The 14,843-nt window shown below is 55.5% G+C and overlaps 1 protein-coding gene across 9 annotated transcripts; it reads right to left on the reverse strand.

The window, feature by feature from the left end:
• Window positions 1-518: 518 nt before the first annotated feature.
• Window positions 519-11,287, reverse strand: LZTS3 (leucine zipper tumor suppressor family member 3). Of its 9 annotated transcripts, none has more exons than XM_060124923.1 (6): window positions 11,160-11,271; window positions 6,483-6,699; window positions 5,680-5,861; window positions 4,636-5,106; window positions 3,432-4,298; window positions 519-3,091 (listed from the first exon to the last, which is right to left on the reverse strand). In XM_060124923.1, exons 4-6 carry the CDS (start codon window positions 5,086-5,088, stop codon window positions 2,393-2,395), a joined length of 2,019 nt encoding a protein of 672 aa, XP_059980906.1. In that variant the 5' UTR covers window positions 5,089-5,106; window positions 5,680-5,861; window positions 6,483-6,699; window positions 11,160-11,271; the 3' UTR covers window positions 519-2,392. The 9 variants fall into 9 exon arrangements, with proteins under 9 accessions (XP_059980906.1, XP_059980908.1, XP_059980907.1 ...); XM_060124925.1 differs by having other exon boundaries at window positions 6,483-6,594; window positions 11,160-11,256; XM_060124924.1 differs by having other exon boundaries at window positions 6,483-6,594; window positions 11,077-11,203.
• Between the last annotated feature and the right edge of the window lie 3,556 nt (window positions 11,288-14,843).

Genomic DNA, 14,843 nt, shown 5'->3' on the forward strand with positions numbered 1-14,843 from the left:
ATTCTTGATTGAGGGTCTTTGTGAGGATGACCAAAGGAATTATAAAGGACAGCTTCCTACTTGAAGCACGCTTGGGTCGCTTCTGCCTTTGGGGCCTCACCACTAATTACAAACCGGTTCTCAGCCTTCATGTGTTCTGCCCTCAGACTTTGGCTAATCACTGTAAGGTGGCTCAGGATGCTGCAGGCTGCATCTAGTTGTCCTGCATCACCTGCCTTCTGACCAGCAGTCTGTTATCCAGATTCTGAGCTGGAACTAGTTTGAAACCCTTTTGGCAACAGTCTGAGCTGAAGAGAAAGCCCCTTTGGGCAGAAACGTGGAACCACTACTCCTCCTGGGCAACAGGGAGGAGCTTGGGCTTTGGGCCAACCTCCTGGCATGGCCCAGTGAGCACCTCCAGTCTCATGCCTCCTCTGGGAAATGTTTACTCCAGCTTTGCCCTCCACACCCCCCTCACCCAGCCTCACCTCCCACACCTGCAAAGACACAAGCATGCCGAAAGAGTGCCACTCAAGAGGCTTTCTCCATTTTATTTCTTTGGGAAAAGAAAACGAAGTCTTTCCATCACATGTGGTAGAGATATATATTTATATATATTTATATATAATTTCTTTTGTGGTTGGAAATCCCAAAGCTAAGTCTGTTCATATTTTTTTCTATTTTTTTTTAACCTACTAATGCCTCCTCTTCCCCCTGCCCCTCTGGCCCAGGCCCAGTTTCTGGGGCAGGTGCAGTGAAGGGTGAGTGGAATGGGCAGTGATTGCCAGGACAGCCCCCCACCCAGCTCAGAGATCTGGTGAGGGGCACTGGAAAGGGCTGTGCAGAAGGACAGAGGCCACAGAGGCACTCCTGTTTTTGTGGGGGATGCACAGCTCGTTAAACAGTCACCAGTCATGGGAGGAGGCTGGTCAGGGGTCGGGGAATTGCTCACAGTAGTTGCCAGCTCCCTCCACCCTGCCCCACAAACCCAGTCTGTGGGTGGGAAGGAGAGAGTAAAAAGAGAGAAATACAAGGGCTGAGGGCCAAGCCTCCTCTGATTTTTATTGCTGGTGTGTTAGAAATTTGCCTTTCCCTTCTTATTTTGGGGAGATGGACTCTGAGAGGGCCCCCAGAGGAGGAAGTGACATTGGCTTCCCCAGTCCCCACTGATGGCCATGCCAGGCCTACCCTGGGCAAACACTGGGCTACTTCAGGCCTCTGGGACCCAGAGGTCAGTGATCCTCTCAGTTCAGTCTTGTTCTTCAAGAGCAATCATAGCCACCCCCACCCCCCAAAACAAGGGCCTCAGGCTCAAGCTTGGGCCCAGTGGAACTTGGAAGTGGGCAGTGCACCAAAGATCAAGCAGTTTTCTACTGGAAGAAAAGGTGAGGTTTGGGGGAAGAGATGGCCTAAGACAATGATGTTCTGAGCATGAAAGCAATAGGCTGAGCACGAAAGCAGAAGGTGGCTGAGGGATCAAGTCAGGGAAAACACAAGAAGACATCACAGACACTCATGTGACCTCAGAAACTAGGTGAGGGGAGTGCCTGAGAGGCAGGTGGCACTTAATAGCTGTAGTTAGAGCTGGACAGTGGCCCTGGGTGTGGGGTCAGCCAAGCAGATGGGGCTGTTGTCCTGTGGGATCCTGGTCAGAAGGGTGAGGGTAAAGCTAAGAAGCCTCCAGGTGACCCTTCTCAAGAATAGGATGGCAGATCTTCCCTGGGCACTGAGCCTCCAGCCCCAGCCCTTCTCTCCTCCAACACACACATATGGACACACACTCAGGACCAGGCCAGGCTCTGAGGCCTGAGTCCAAGAGACCTTGGCAGGGAGGGGCTGGGCAAGTAGCCCTCTCAACCACAGGTAGGCCACCTGCTCCCGTTTGTCCTGCCAATCTGCCCAAGGAAGGAGAAAAGTACTGGAAGGAGAGAGGCCAGGAGTCCAAGGTGTCAGCTTTGGCAGAACGCACGCAAGCCCCCTCAGGTTACGTGGCCAAGGAGATGGGTACAGAGAGCATCTCTGGACACAGGGTGGCCGACAGTAGCAGCCCAGACCCACCAAGGAGCTGGGCACCTCATGGCACTGCAAGGCCTGCCACCTCTCCAACAAGGGAGTGCCAAGAAAAGGAGCATGAGTTCCCCTGCTGCCTGGGCTCCTCATCCCCACTCACTCTGCCCTTCCCCTGTTTCCTCCTTGGGAGGAGGGTCGAGTGGGCTGCGCAGAGGGGCAGTGGTAGAGCTGGGAGACACCCAGTGAGGGGAGGGGAGGGGAGGGGCCTGGTCACAGCTGCTTTGAGAACCTCTTTGGTCTGGGGATACAGGGGATGGGGAAAAGAGATGGCGGAGGGGGGGACACTGGGGACTCTGGCCTTTGACTGGGTATTTGTCAAAAGGCCACATGCCCAGGTAGGGGATCAGATTTCTGTGGACTCGATGCGCTCGAGGCGGGAGGGGGTCCAGGCTTTCTTCTCCTCCCCATGTTGAGGTGTAGGCGTGCTGGCACCTCCCGCAGCCCCCCGCTCTCGCAGCCGCCGCTCCAGCTGCTGGTTGCGCTGGTACATTTCCACATAACTCAGCTGCAGCTGCTTCTGGTACTCGATGACCTTCTCCTTCTCCTCCAACCACACTCGGCGCTCCTCTGCGAAGCTGGCACCCTGGCGCTCCCGGGCTCGCCGCTCAGCTGCCAGCTCAGCCTGCAGGCGCCCCACCTCCCGCCGCAGGGCCCGAGTCCCACTCTCCCCCCCAGCATCCACCTCCCCATCCAAGGAAACCAGGGAGGCGGCAGCAGCCACCCCAGCCTGACGGCGCATCTTGGCCTCGTCGCTCTCGCAGGTGGCCAGCACGTCCTGCGGCTCGGCCGGGTCCACTGGGGTCAGCGCCGGCTTGAGGCAGGCAGAGGGCAGCTCGCCCTCACCCAGCTCTAGGCTGGCCTGTTTGCTGCTGAAGGAGTCCCTCAGGCTGAGCAGCTGCTCCTCCTTCTCCCGCAGTGAGGCCCGGCCCTCCCGCAGCTGCGAGCGCAGCCCAACAATCTCACTCAGCTTCTGGGACACATCCGCCTGTGAGTCCTTCAGCTGCTGCTTCAGTAGGGAAATCTCCCCAGCCTTCTGGCATACCTGGGCAGGGACAGGTGAGAAGAGAAGTCAGGGTGAAGGCAGAGCTCTGCTCACCCACACCCCAGCCCCCATATCCAGCCCCAGGGCATCAAGCTGCCCCAGGGCTCAGGGTCAGCTCGTCATCATGGCAGAAATGACATGCAGGCTTCCCTCCTCAGACTTGGGACAGACATGGCTAATCTCACACAGCCTGGGACAGCTCTGGTCCTCACAGACACTCCTAATTGATCCCTGCACAACCTTCACACCCCTTGTGATAGTTGTGGGCTGCTGCTCTGGGTTTCTCCAGAGAGACAGAAGGAAGGGGACACAGGGAGATGCCCAACCCCCCAGTCTGCACCTCCCACTTAGTTTCCTCCATCCGGGGCAGGAAGTCGGCCTGTTCCTTCTGGCAGGCGGCAACCTTGTCCTCAAGCTCTTCCCGTTGCCTCATCAGCCGGGCTGCCTCCTCCTGCAGCTGCTTCTTGTCCTGCTGCAGCCGCAGCACCTGCAGCTGTAGGCCTTGCTGGGCGCGCTGGGCGCGACGGGCCACCTGCTGCAGCTTCCCACTGCAGCCCTGCCGCAGCTCGGCCAGCTCACGCTCCCAGGCCTTCTGACGCTCCTCCAGCACCTGGGCCACTGCCGCCTCACTCTGCTCCAGGCTACGCCGCAGAGCTGCCACCTCCTGTTCCTTCTCCCACAGCCTTTCCTCTAGCTCCTGGATCAGAGCACTGGGCGAGGGTGGTGAGCAGGCCGCAAATGGCAGGCCTCCACCTCCGCCGTCCCCTGATCCCAGGTGGCCTGGCCGCCCCATGGATGAGGATGACCCACTCTTGCTGGAGGCCCGCACACTGTCAGAGGTTGCCAGGTCCTGGTAGCCTGACCCACCACCGCTGCTGCTGCCACCACTGCCACTACCATAGCTGGCAGTGCCAATGCGGTTGATGTGGCTGGTGGAGGCACTGAGGGGCGCCAGGTGCTGGCTATAGCTGGAGCTGTAGGTGGGCAGGCTTGTGAGTGAGTTCCGGCCTGAGTCTGAGAGGCCGCCCCCTCCCCCACCCGCTGGGGTCATGGTCCGAGACTTGTCCAGTCCACCCTTGAGGCCACCAGGGCCCTGTCGTCCCTCAGGGGTCCCGTTGGTCTGGGGGGGGCACAAGTTCTGCATGGAGTGGAAATTTTTGGGTACAACAGGCTTGAAGGCCGAAGGCCGAACTAGCGGCTCTGAGCACTGCGCAAAAGCAAGGAAGGGGGAGTCGACATCAGGATGGGACCTTAGCCTTGCCCCCAGTCTCTTCCCTCTGATCTAGACTTGTTCAGCCCCACCTCCCACCCCCATTGGATCTCCATCCTGGGAGTCCCTCCTGGCTGGAGTCCCACCTTATATCCACCACCTGCCCCCCTCACAGCCAGGTCTTTGCCCTAGACCTACCAGCTGGAGTTGGCCCCCAAGGCTCCCCAGCCCAGCTTCTATCTCAGCCCCTACAACCCAAAAACGTCCAAGAAGGCCCACTTCACCCTCCTCTATGGGCTGCCTCCTGCCCCAGGAAAAGGCCCCAGGGACTGACCTGGTCTAGCTTGCCAGAGGTGGCCAGGAGCTTGGGTGGGTGGCTGGGCTCACGATACTGTGGTGGGGCCTTGTCACTGCCGCCGCTGCTGCTGCTGCCACCACTGCTGCCCACCACATTGCCGCAGACATCTGTGTGGTCATTGCCCCGTAGCTCGCCATTGAGGTAGAGTGAATTGGCGAGAGCCTTGTCCTCCGAGGGGTAGCGGCCTGGCCTCTCCCTGCTGGCCCCACTGCCACGGGGGCCAGGGAAACTGCCTTGGCTGCCCCCACCCCCCGTGCGGGTGCCCACACTCTTCATGGCGAACTCCTGAGTGTGGGCCACCCCACTGCCCACACTGCCCATGGCCAGACGAGGGTCTGGGGGTCCGAGCTCAGAGGGCCGAGGGGCAAAGGCCAGGAGGGGATCCCGCCCTGGATCAGCGCGCACAGGCAGTGTCTCCAGCTTCGCCATGACTAAGCCAGGGGGGCACTGTGGGCACAGGTGGGAAAGCAGATAGGTCAGCTCCACCTCCACTCCCACCATCCCATGCAAGCCCGACCCGGCACCACCTGCACCCTGCCCCTCAGTGTCTCCTTCCTTATAGTGGGTACAAGAGTTCCCAAACACCCAAGGTAAAGGAATGGGGCTGGGTAAATAATGATAGCTTGGTAATAGGGGCTGCCCGTTGCACACCTGACAAAGCCCAACCCCCAGGGACTATGCACCTACCCTCCTAGCTTTGCTCTGCTCAGTATTCCATTCTTTAACTCCCACCTCAAACCCACCTCCTTCATGAGCCTCCCAGACACAGTGACCCCCTCAACTCTTAACTGCAACCCCCAGAACTCAGGTGTACTTTACTCTGGGTCTGGACCCCTATATCCCAACCTCATGGGCTGGGGAGATGGGGTTGGAAGGGGACAGCAGTACCTGAATTCAGTAGGGAACCTCAGAACTTAAGGGAGGGAGAGAAACCCACCCCTATCCAAAAACTGTGGATGGGAGTCCTTCCCGGGCCCCTAACCCAGGGTGTTGCAGTCAAGGGCAGAAGTGGAGGCTCACTACCAGTGCAGGATCCTCTCCTTGCCTCTCCAAGGGGGTGGGGGGCCGACGGGTCCTCAAGCCTTGGACCCTCCGAGGCCCGGTCTGCAGGGGCCATGTGCCTCACTCTCGCAGCTCGGCCAGGACCAGCTGCGCGACTTTGGACGGGCCGACTGAGCCATCCTGGACTGCAGTTTTCTCCTCTGCGAAATGGGAGGAATGGAGGACCTACCTCGCAGAGCTGCCGCATGCCAGGCACCCCAGGGAGGCGGGCGCGGGGAGGGGACAAAGGTATTGGGGGTCTGGTGGGCGGGAGCTGCCGCGGCGGCGCTTATCTGGGCCACCAAGGGCATGCCCCGCCCCTCGCGGACTGCCGGGGACCCCAGCTGCAGCGCCTAGCAGGGGGCCCTCCCGGAGGTCTTTCCAACTCCGCCGCATGGGGGCCTGGCACGAGAGGGCCCCCTACCCATGGTCAGTACCTCAGCAGAGGCCCCCGGGCTGGCTGAGGCCGGGGCAGAGGACGCAGCGCCGCCAGCGCGGGCGCCTGCCATGCCTCCCTCCTGGCTTGCTGTTCCTACAAGTGGGCGGGGGCAGGAGCGGGGCCTCCGTGCCCAGCGGCGCCCAGGAGGATTCCGCGCCTGCAGAACCCCTCCAAGAATTCACTGCCTTCGGGAAGACTTCCTGGATTACTCCCCTCCCCCGCTCCTTGTGGACCTTGACCCTGCTTAGTTCACCATGAATTTCTCTGAGCCCTTCAGTGGACGTGCGTCCCTCCTCCCCCAGGGCCGGCCCACAGAAGCAGGGGGAGCAGGGCCTCGGGTTACCTGCGCTCAGGAAGGCCCCGCTTCCTGGTTCCTTTGTCTCAAGTCAGCACCTGGGAAGACCTGCCCCAGAGATCCTCATATCCAGCCGGGCAGTGGGAGCAGGCAGTGCCTGCTGTGAGTGTAGACGCTCAAATACGTGTGCCAGAAATGGCAGGGGGCGCCCTTCAGGCCTTTAACCCCTGTTCCCACCAGAAACCAGGCAGGGAGCCTTCCTTCTCTGCCAAGGTGAAGGGGTACTGGTAGCAGCCCTCGGCCCCTTGAGTGCACTTCAAACTGTCTTCTACCCATATGCCCATTTTTAATGCTGTGTTTGACCAGGGGAGCCTTAACAAAACTCTTGCCCTTCAGTCTTCTGGCCATCACACCTGGAATTACAGCCCTAGGTGGTTGGAAAACTTACCACAAACCAGTCCACACTGACTTTGTAAAATTCCATTCTATCAGCATCTCCCCCCGACCCCCCAGGTGTGGAGAACAGGACTTTACTACATTGCTCCCTTAAGCTAATCTGTTCCACATGTCCCACAAGGCTGAGACCTAGGGTGAGTCAAGAGAGGCACCTAGGGCTCAATTTAGGTGCAGGATCAGCAAGTGCAGGACCCTGAGAGTGAGTGCCTCCTTTCATCTGGTGACCTAGGTGCCTCCCTTTTTTTTTTTAAATATATTTTTGGCTGCATTTGGTCTTCGTTGCTGCACGCAGGCTTTCTCTAGTTGCGGTGAATGGGGGCTACTCTTTTTTGCGATGCATGGGCTTCTCATTGCGGTGGCTTCTATTGTTGCAGAGCATGGGCTCTAGGCACGCGGGCCCAGTAGTTGTGGCTCAAGGGCTCTAGAGCGCAGGCTCAGTAGCTGTGGTGAACGGGCTTACTTGCTTGGCGGCATGCGGGATCTTCCTGGACTAGGGCTCAAACCCGTGTCCCCTGCATTGGCAGGCAGATTGTTAACCACTGTGCCACCAGGGAAGCCCTACGTGCCTCTTGACTCACCCTGGCCATGCTGTCTCCACTCCCAGTGTACTCCAGCCCAGATATCCCCCTCCGATTCTAAGCATGACCCTCTTCTCTTGCCATCTCTGGACGCAGTGTAGGGAGCAGCTAGGGATTGAGAGGGTGGAGGCTGTGAGGCCTGAGGCTTAGAACCAGTGAGAAGATATGGGCAGGGAGGAAGAACGGACAGAATTTCATACAGATGGTGTTCAGGGGGTGGGGGCAAGGGAGGAATCTGGACTGGGGCACCAGGATGGATGTGACACCCTTAACTTGACAGGAGGAGAATGTTTGGGGGAAATGGGTGATTTGAGGAAGACCAGAGAAAGATATCTGTCACATACCGGATAGAAAGAGAGACTGGAATCATGAGCATTCAAGGGTGGTGTGGGTGGCGCCCAGCATGGAGCTCGAGTGGTAGAGCCCCAGAAGACTGGGAGGTGGTGTGGGAGTGGGAAGAAGGCCAGGAGAAGGCAGGCCCTGAAGACCAAGATGGAGTGGGCTGCAAGAATGTGGGGGCAGCTCCTAGTGTTAAAAAAGGGGCCAGGGCTTCCCTGGTGGTGCAGTGGTTGAGAATCTGCCTGCCAATGCAGGGGACACGGGTTCCAGCCCTGGTCCGGGAGGATCCCACACGCCGCGGAGCAACTAAGCCAGTGCACCACAACTACTGAGCCTGCGCTCTAGAACCCGTGAGCCACAACTACTGAAGCCCACACGCCCAGAGCCCGTCTCTGCAACAAGAGAAGCCACTGCAATGAGAAGCCCACGCACTGCAACGAAGAGTAGCCCCCGCTCACTGCAACTAGAGAACGCCCGTGCCCAGCAACGAAGACCCCATGCAGCCAAAAATAAATAAATTTATATTAAAAAAATTTTTTTAAAGGGACCAGGTAAAATTGGGATTGGCGGGGGTGTCCTGAATTTGGCAGGTGGAAACATCACGTGTCTATGAGAGAATGATTTCAGAAAAGTGGTGCAAGGCAGAGCCAAACTACAGGAGTAGGAGGGGGGTCTGGAGGGAAAGATGGAAGAGTTCCCTTCTCTCTCTCTTTTTTTTTTTTTTTTTGCGGTACGCGGGCCTCTCACTGTTGTGGCCTCTCCCGTTGCGGAGCACAGGCTCCAGACACGCAGGCCCAGCGGCCATGGCTCACGGGCCCAGCCGCTCCGTGGCATGTGGGATCTTCCCAGACCGGGGCACGAACCCGCGTCCCCTGCATCGGCAGGCGGACTCTCAACCACTGCGCCACAAGGGAAGCCTCCCCTCTCTTTTAAGAGGAGGCCAGAGAAGGCAGTAATTTAAGGTGGTTTGGGATCCAAGGGCTCTCTTCTAATTTTAGAATTTAACATGGTAGAAACCTGAGTGTGGTGATATCCTGAAGGAAGGCATCAATAGTGAGATTAGAGATCTTGGCATGGGGGCGCCACCAAAAGCCTGGATGTGGACAGGAGCAAACCTCAGAAGTGATCATGTTGATCATGAGAGTGACAGGAAGGTTCTTTGCAAACTGTAAGGTGCAGTACAAACATGCAATACTACCTTCTCTGAGATTCAGTAAAGGAGAATCTGACCATAGGTTGGGGCTGATCATATTCCACCCAGACCCACTGTTTCCCTGGATTGTGTGTGGTCCCCAGGAAGGCCTGGATGCCCAGAGTCCTGGATGGATGGAAATGAGGTCCCAGAACTGTTTCCTGAGCCTCCTATCCCTGTGGTTTACCTGGGGAATCTTTGACTACCAACCCACTGCAGCTCTCCCTGGAGTCTCGCTCTCCAAACAGCTTCTTGCCATAATTCTAACCTGTTATGGTCAGCCCCATACAAGCGTTCCCTGCCCCTTCTCTCTCCCAAGCTTGGGCTGCTGCAGCTTCTTTCCACAAAACCCCAGCAGGGACTGGTAGGATAAGCAGGGGCGTATGTTTCCCTGATAGGTGGAAACTGAGCCCAGGGGAAGGGTTTGAGCTTCATTTGTGGGTCTGGGTCCTGAACTAGCCCAGGTAGCTGAGTGTGGTCGGCAAAGACAGGCTCATGGCCTCAGCTCAACAACCTGGGATGACAGCCTGTTGCCCGATTCTGCCTCTATCTCTGTCCTATCAGCTCTCAGTGCCTAGGACATTACACACAGTATTAGTGGTCATGAACAGGCCAAAGAGACAATACCTGGGGGTTACATGGGCAGGTCCTTCCATCCTACAGTGACCACCCACCCCAGCGTAGCTGTGTCCCTCCCAAAACTAGGAATACCCCACCCTTCTCTTGGGTCTCAGAGGCCCTAAGCTCAGCCCATTCACCCCCTAAAGATCTCAGCAGCCCCTCCTGCCAGCATCTTTGCGGGGGGCTCCTCACTGGGCTTTCTTTCTCAGCACTCCCTCCCCTGTGCAGCTGCCAAGGGACCCTTTCTAAAGGGCAAAGCCGATCTTGTCTGTGCTCTGCCCAAATTCTACTGCACCAAGTGCAATAGACAGAGTTATGGAGGTATCAGCTCCAAGTGTAAATCCCAGCTCAGCTGGTTAGGGGTGGAACTGCATGCAGGTTATTCCACCGTGGGTTCTCACACCTACCCTACAGGAATCTTAAGAAGTGAATGTATTATGGGTAAATGCCTGGCATTCCTCTCAGCCCTCAGAACCAGAGCAGAGCTTGAAGCAGGGCCCCCAAGGCCTCTCCTGTTGCTCATCCTATTTCCCTTGACCTGAGCCCCTCTCCACTCTACACACAAAATCTCTTCTCAGCTCTCTGTGCCCATCCTGCATCCTTCAAGGACCAATCCAAATGCTGCCTCCCAGGAGAGCATCCCTGATCTACCCTGGGAGAGGGGGTAGGGTGGTCTTGGAGCACTTGGCTCAGGCCACTCCAGGGATATTTCATTCTGAGACTGGCCTGTGAGTACCCCCAGGGGGAACGGACGGCAGAGTCTTGGATCTCTGGCCCCTAGCACTGAGGAGATACAGAGAGAATGTGTGTGGGAATGCTAGTTATGAGCAATGCAAAGAGGCAGTGAATCGGACAGGAAAATCAGGAAGGGCTTCCGAGAAAAAGGACTGAGGGAGAAAAGGTATCAGGGGCACTGTAGGGCTTTTGGGGGTGCAGAGGTCTCCAGAACTTCTTGGTTGGGATGTGTGAGGAAAGATCCATCTTCCCTTGGCGACAAAGGGGGAAGGGCCCCATCCCCTAGATCCTGGCTCTGATAAATCCCATGTTTCAGGAGTGAGGGGGCTGACAGCGCCCCCCCACACACACCCCGAGCACACACACGCGCACACACGAGCCTCCCGCACGGGGGTGGGGGTGGGGGGTGGCGGGTGCTCGGGCGCTGCCCACGACAGAGACCCCGGCCACAGGCCATCCCGAGGAGGTGCCCGGGGGTGGGGTGGTCTCTGCGGTGGGGGGAATCCCTCCCGCACCTCTCGATGCTCCCCACCAAGGCGTGTGGCCCGGGGGGCGGGGCGCAGAGGGAAGAGGTGACATAATCCGGGCCGCACCCCCTCCGGCCGCCACCTTCCCCCAGGCCCTGCGAAGCATCCATGACATCATCGGCCTCATCTTCACTCCCCTCACCCCCAAGGATCCCAGCAGTGGGACGCGCCCCCTCCCCGGCTCCGGGTCCTACCGAATGAGCCTCGCGGTGCAGCGGGCAAGGCGACAGACAGGTCGGAGCCGGGAGGGGCGCCGCAGTGGGCCTGCCTCACTTACTCGCTATCTCAGGGTCCGGTGCGGGGTCTTCGGCGCGGGCGCCGCCAGCCCGGCTAGCTGGCGCAGCCAGAAGCCCGCCCGGCTGGGCGCGAGGCGCGGGCCCGGCTGCGCTCCGCGCCCCTCCCGCTCCCCGCCTGGGCCCCGCCCACTCGCGGCTGCGGCAAACGCGGGCACGCCCTCCAGCCACGCCCCCCGGACCCGCCAATCCCGGGGCTGGGGCGGGGCCCAATGCCTTAACCCTTTCGTCGCTGCGTCCAGGCCCGCGCGTGGGACCCCTCTCTTTCACCCACCCCAGGGCGCCGCGAGTCTGCCCCGAGCCCCCTGCTTATTCCCTGTTAACCCTCAAGACCCTTGGGCTCAGCCCCCAGTCTCTCCTCTTCAACAAGTCCAGTAGGACCGCGCCCTCCTTGAACCCCACATCTTTGGCGACAGGGAGGAGCCCCTTGGCTTGGGGAAGGGGCTCTAGAAGCTAAGCCCCGAGCCCTATTCCTCTCGCGCTCCCGTTCTTCGGGACGCGACTTCCCAGCGAACGCCGTGGAGACCTTGCAAGTCTGCAAGGTGGGGGCGGGGCGAGACGTCTGGAGTGGATCCGACAACGCGCTTGGAAGACCCTTCGCGGGCATAGGGGAGGCTTCGCGGGTCGTGACTGTCCGTCAGCAATCGGAACCGGTTTGAAACTTGATTGTCGCGGAGGATCACCGTCGTGGGGGAAAAGGCGGTTGACAAGGAAAAAGACATAACATTACAATCGAGCAGGGTTTGACTGCTTCACCCTGTGGGCCGAACATGGCAGGATGCCCGGCCCTTCGGAGTGAGAGGGAGTAAGGTGGTTCGTCTCAGATCTGGAGCACCAGCTTCGCACGCGCTTGCCAGGTCTGTGAGAAGAGTGCTCATTCCGCCCCTGGTGGCCCGGGAGGACTGCCGGGAGGAAGAAGTCTGTCTGGAAGTGAGGCCTTAGCCTTGAACAGGGTAGACAAGAAAGCCAGGCCTAGGGTTCAGAATTAGCAAGAGCCCGGAGGCACAAAGTGTCTGTCCTAAAAACTGCAGCGTCTCCACTCCGGCTGGCATTTAACCCATTGTAGCTCTACTGTTAACAGATGACTTGTTTGGTCATCTGTCATCTTATTTTATGGTTTTTATTTCTGGCTATTTCCTGTTTTCTGAATTTTTCCATATTTGCTTTTATCTGCTATAGTGATTTGCAATGCAGAAAGCCTGTTTTTAATTCTCCTGGTTGTTGCCTTTATCAAATAAAAATGCAGTTTATATTTCACAAATTATTAAAGTCAATGACAAATCATTTATTTTTATGTTCCTCGTTGTGTAATGAGAAATTTCCATCTCTTGGCCTGCTGCCCTCACACTTACTTTTATCTGTCCACTTAATCTAGGATGATAGACCCAACTTTTTTTTTTTTTTTTTTTTTTGCGGTACGCGGGCCTCTCACTGTTGTGTCCTCTCCCGTTGCGGAGCACAGGCTCCGGACGCACAGGTTCAGCGGCCATGGCTCACGGGCGCAGCCGCTCCGCGGCATGTGGGATCTTCCCAGACCAGGGCACGAACCCGTGTCCCCTGTATCAGCAGGCGGACTCTCAACCACTGCGCCACCAGGGAAGCCCTAGACCCAGCTTTTGTTTTTACACTTTTTTTTTAAGTCAAAAAATCCTCTTTTTCAATCGTTTTTGGCTTTTGCGAACCCTTCGTTTAATTAGTAACAATGTCACTGCCAGTTTTTTATGCACTAATTTTTCTGTTCCTCATTCAGACTCATCTCCCACTTGACTGGTGATTTCAAGGAGAACTCTGGGATGTTACCTTTTTCTAAGTCTTTGCCCTAGGTGAGAATGCCTTTCTACTGTCTTTACACACACGGTGGCTTGACTATTTATAGAATTCTTGAATCTCAAACTATCCCCATCAAGACTCTCTTGTCCTTATCCCATTCTTTTGGCTCTTAAAATGGTAGCAAGTACACCTGAAACTAATATAATGTTATATGTCAATTATAGCTCAAAAAAAAAAGGTAACAAAGCTGGGCTGGTCTGTTTTATTATTATTATTTTTAATATTTATGTATTTATTTGGCTGTGGCGGGTCTTAGTTGCAGCAAGCAGGATCTCTGGGGCATGCCAGATCTTTTTTTAGTTGTGGCATGTGGGCTCCTTTTAGTTGCGGCATGCAGGATCTAGTTCCCTGACCAGGGATGGAGCCCTCAGTCCCCTGCATTGGGAGCGTGGAGCCCTAACTGCTGGACCACCAGGGAAGTCCCTGGGCTGGTCTCTTTTAGGCAAGCAATTCACCTGGTGCTTGTTGGGATTTTTCTTTACCCTCAAAAGTCAAACATTTTGCCAGTATAATTCTCAGTATAGGCATTTTTCTGTTACTTTTACAAAAACAAAAAAGGTCTTCTTTTCAACTGAGAAAAGTTTTCTTCTATGTTCTTTCTTGTCCATTCTATGAACAGATTGTTTAGGATATTTTTCTCCCCTAAAATTATCACGTTGGATTGCCATTGTCAATGAAATCTCTTTGTCCCTTTTATCTGAATCCTGGAGACACTATCTCAAGTTTTTTGTTTTTGTTTTTTCAACATCACTGATTTAATTTTCTTCAGAGTCAAAGGTACTCTGTTTTCTCTAATAAAATATCTCATTCTGTTTATTTTCCTTTCATTTTAGCCATTTTCTACCCACCTCTGTCTTGATCTCAACTTAATCTCTTTTTATAGTTCTCTGTTCTTATGTCACGGAGAATGTGGTTTTGCATCTTAAGAGCACCAAGAAAATAAGAGAATAACCGTATCTGGCTCTGTTCTAATGCATATGAAAACCTTGATAATGTGGACAATTTTCTGGGAAATAAAATTATAAAAATAAGAAAGATGTTGAAAATATTATCCAAGAAAGATGTCCAAAACAGGCTCTAGGCCCAGATGGTTTAATGGAAGAATTCTCTCAAACTTTCAGTGAACAGATAATCCTCACCCTATAAGTCTGTATCAGAGCGCAGAAAACCAAAAAATGGTAACTATTTCATTTTATGAAGCCACAATTCGCAATAAAGGAGGATCAGAAAGGAGAACTACAAACCAGTCATACTTATCAGTTCAGAGGGGGAAAAAAATCCTAAATACAAATCAAGGAAATAAAATTAAATATTATTGTATATGAACTTAATAATCCATGAGTGTGTTAAATGAGAAAAACAATCATCATAATAGAGGCCAAACAGTCATTCAAAAATCAATACACCAAAGAACCCTCATAATTAACCAGGAATGGTTGAAATTAAGATTCAGTATTTTGTGCTTTCTTGACAAAAATCTAGAGGGCCTCAAATGGCCTAACTGAAAGTTGCCCTAGTCAAACAATCCTCCTTATCAAATGGATGAGGTGCAGTTTCTGCTTATCTCTGACTATTGTAGTGGGTTTCAGTTCTCTGCCGGCCCTCAGATTTATTCAAACAAGCGAATCAGATCCCCTGCAGGAACCAGTGGGCACTCACCCTCTTGCTGCTACAAAGTCTGCCTCCCACAGTCCCTGGTTGTTCACTGTATTCCTGAGTGCAACACCTGTGTGGCCCTGGGTGGCTTGTGGTGTTCTCCTGCCCTGGGCTGTGAGTATATGTGCTGTCAACCTCACCTGCTCAGTGTCAGGTATTGTGTTTGGCCATCCCCATAACCC

This window comes from Lagenorhynchus albirostris, chromosome 15 (assembly GCF_949774975.1).
Source record: "Lagenorhynchus albirostris chromosome 15, mLagAlb1.1, whole genome shotgun sequence".
In the NCBI taxonomy this organism is placed as follows: Eukaryota; Metazoa; Chordata; class Mammalia; order Artiodactyla; family Delphinidae; genus Lagenorhynchus; species Lagenorhynchus albirostris.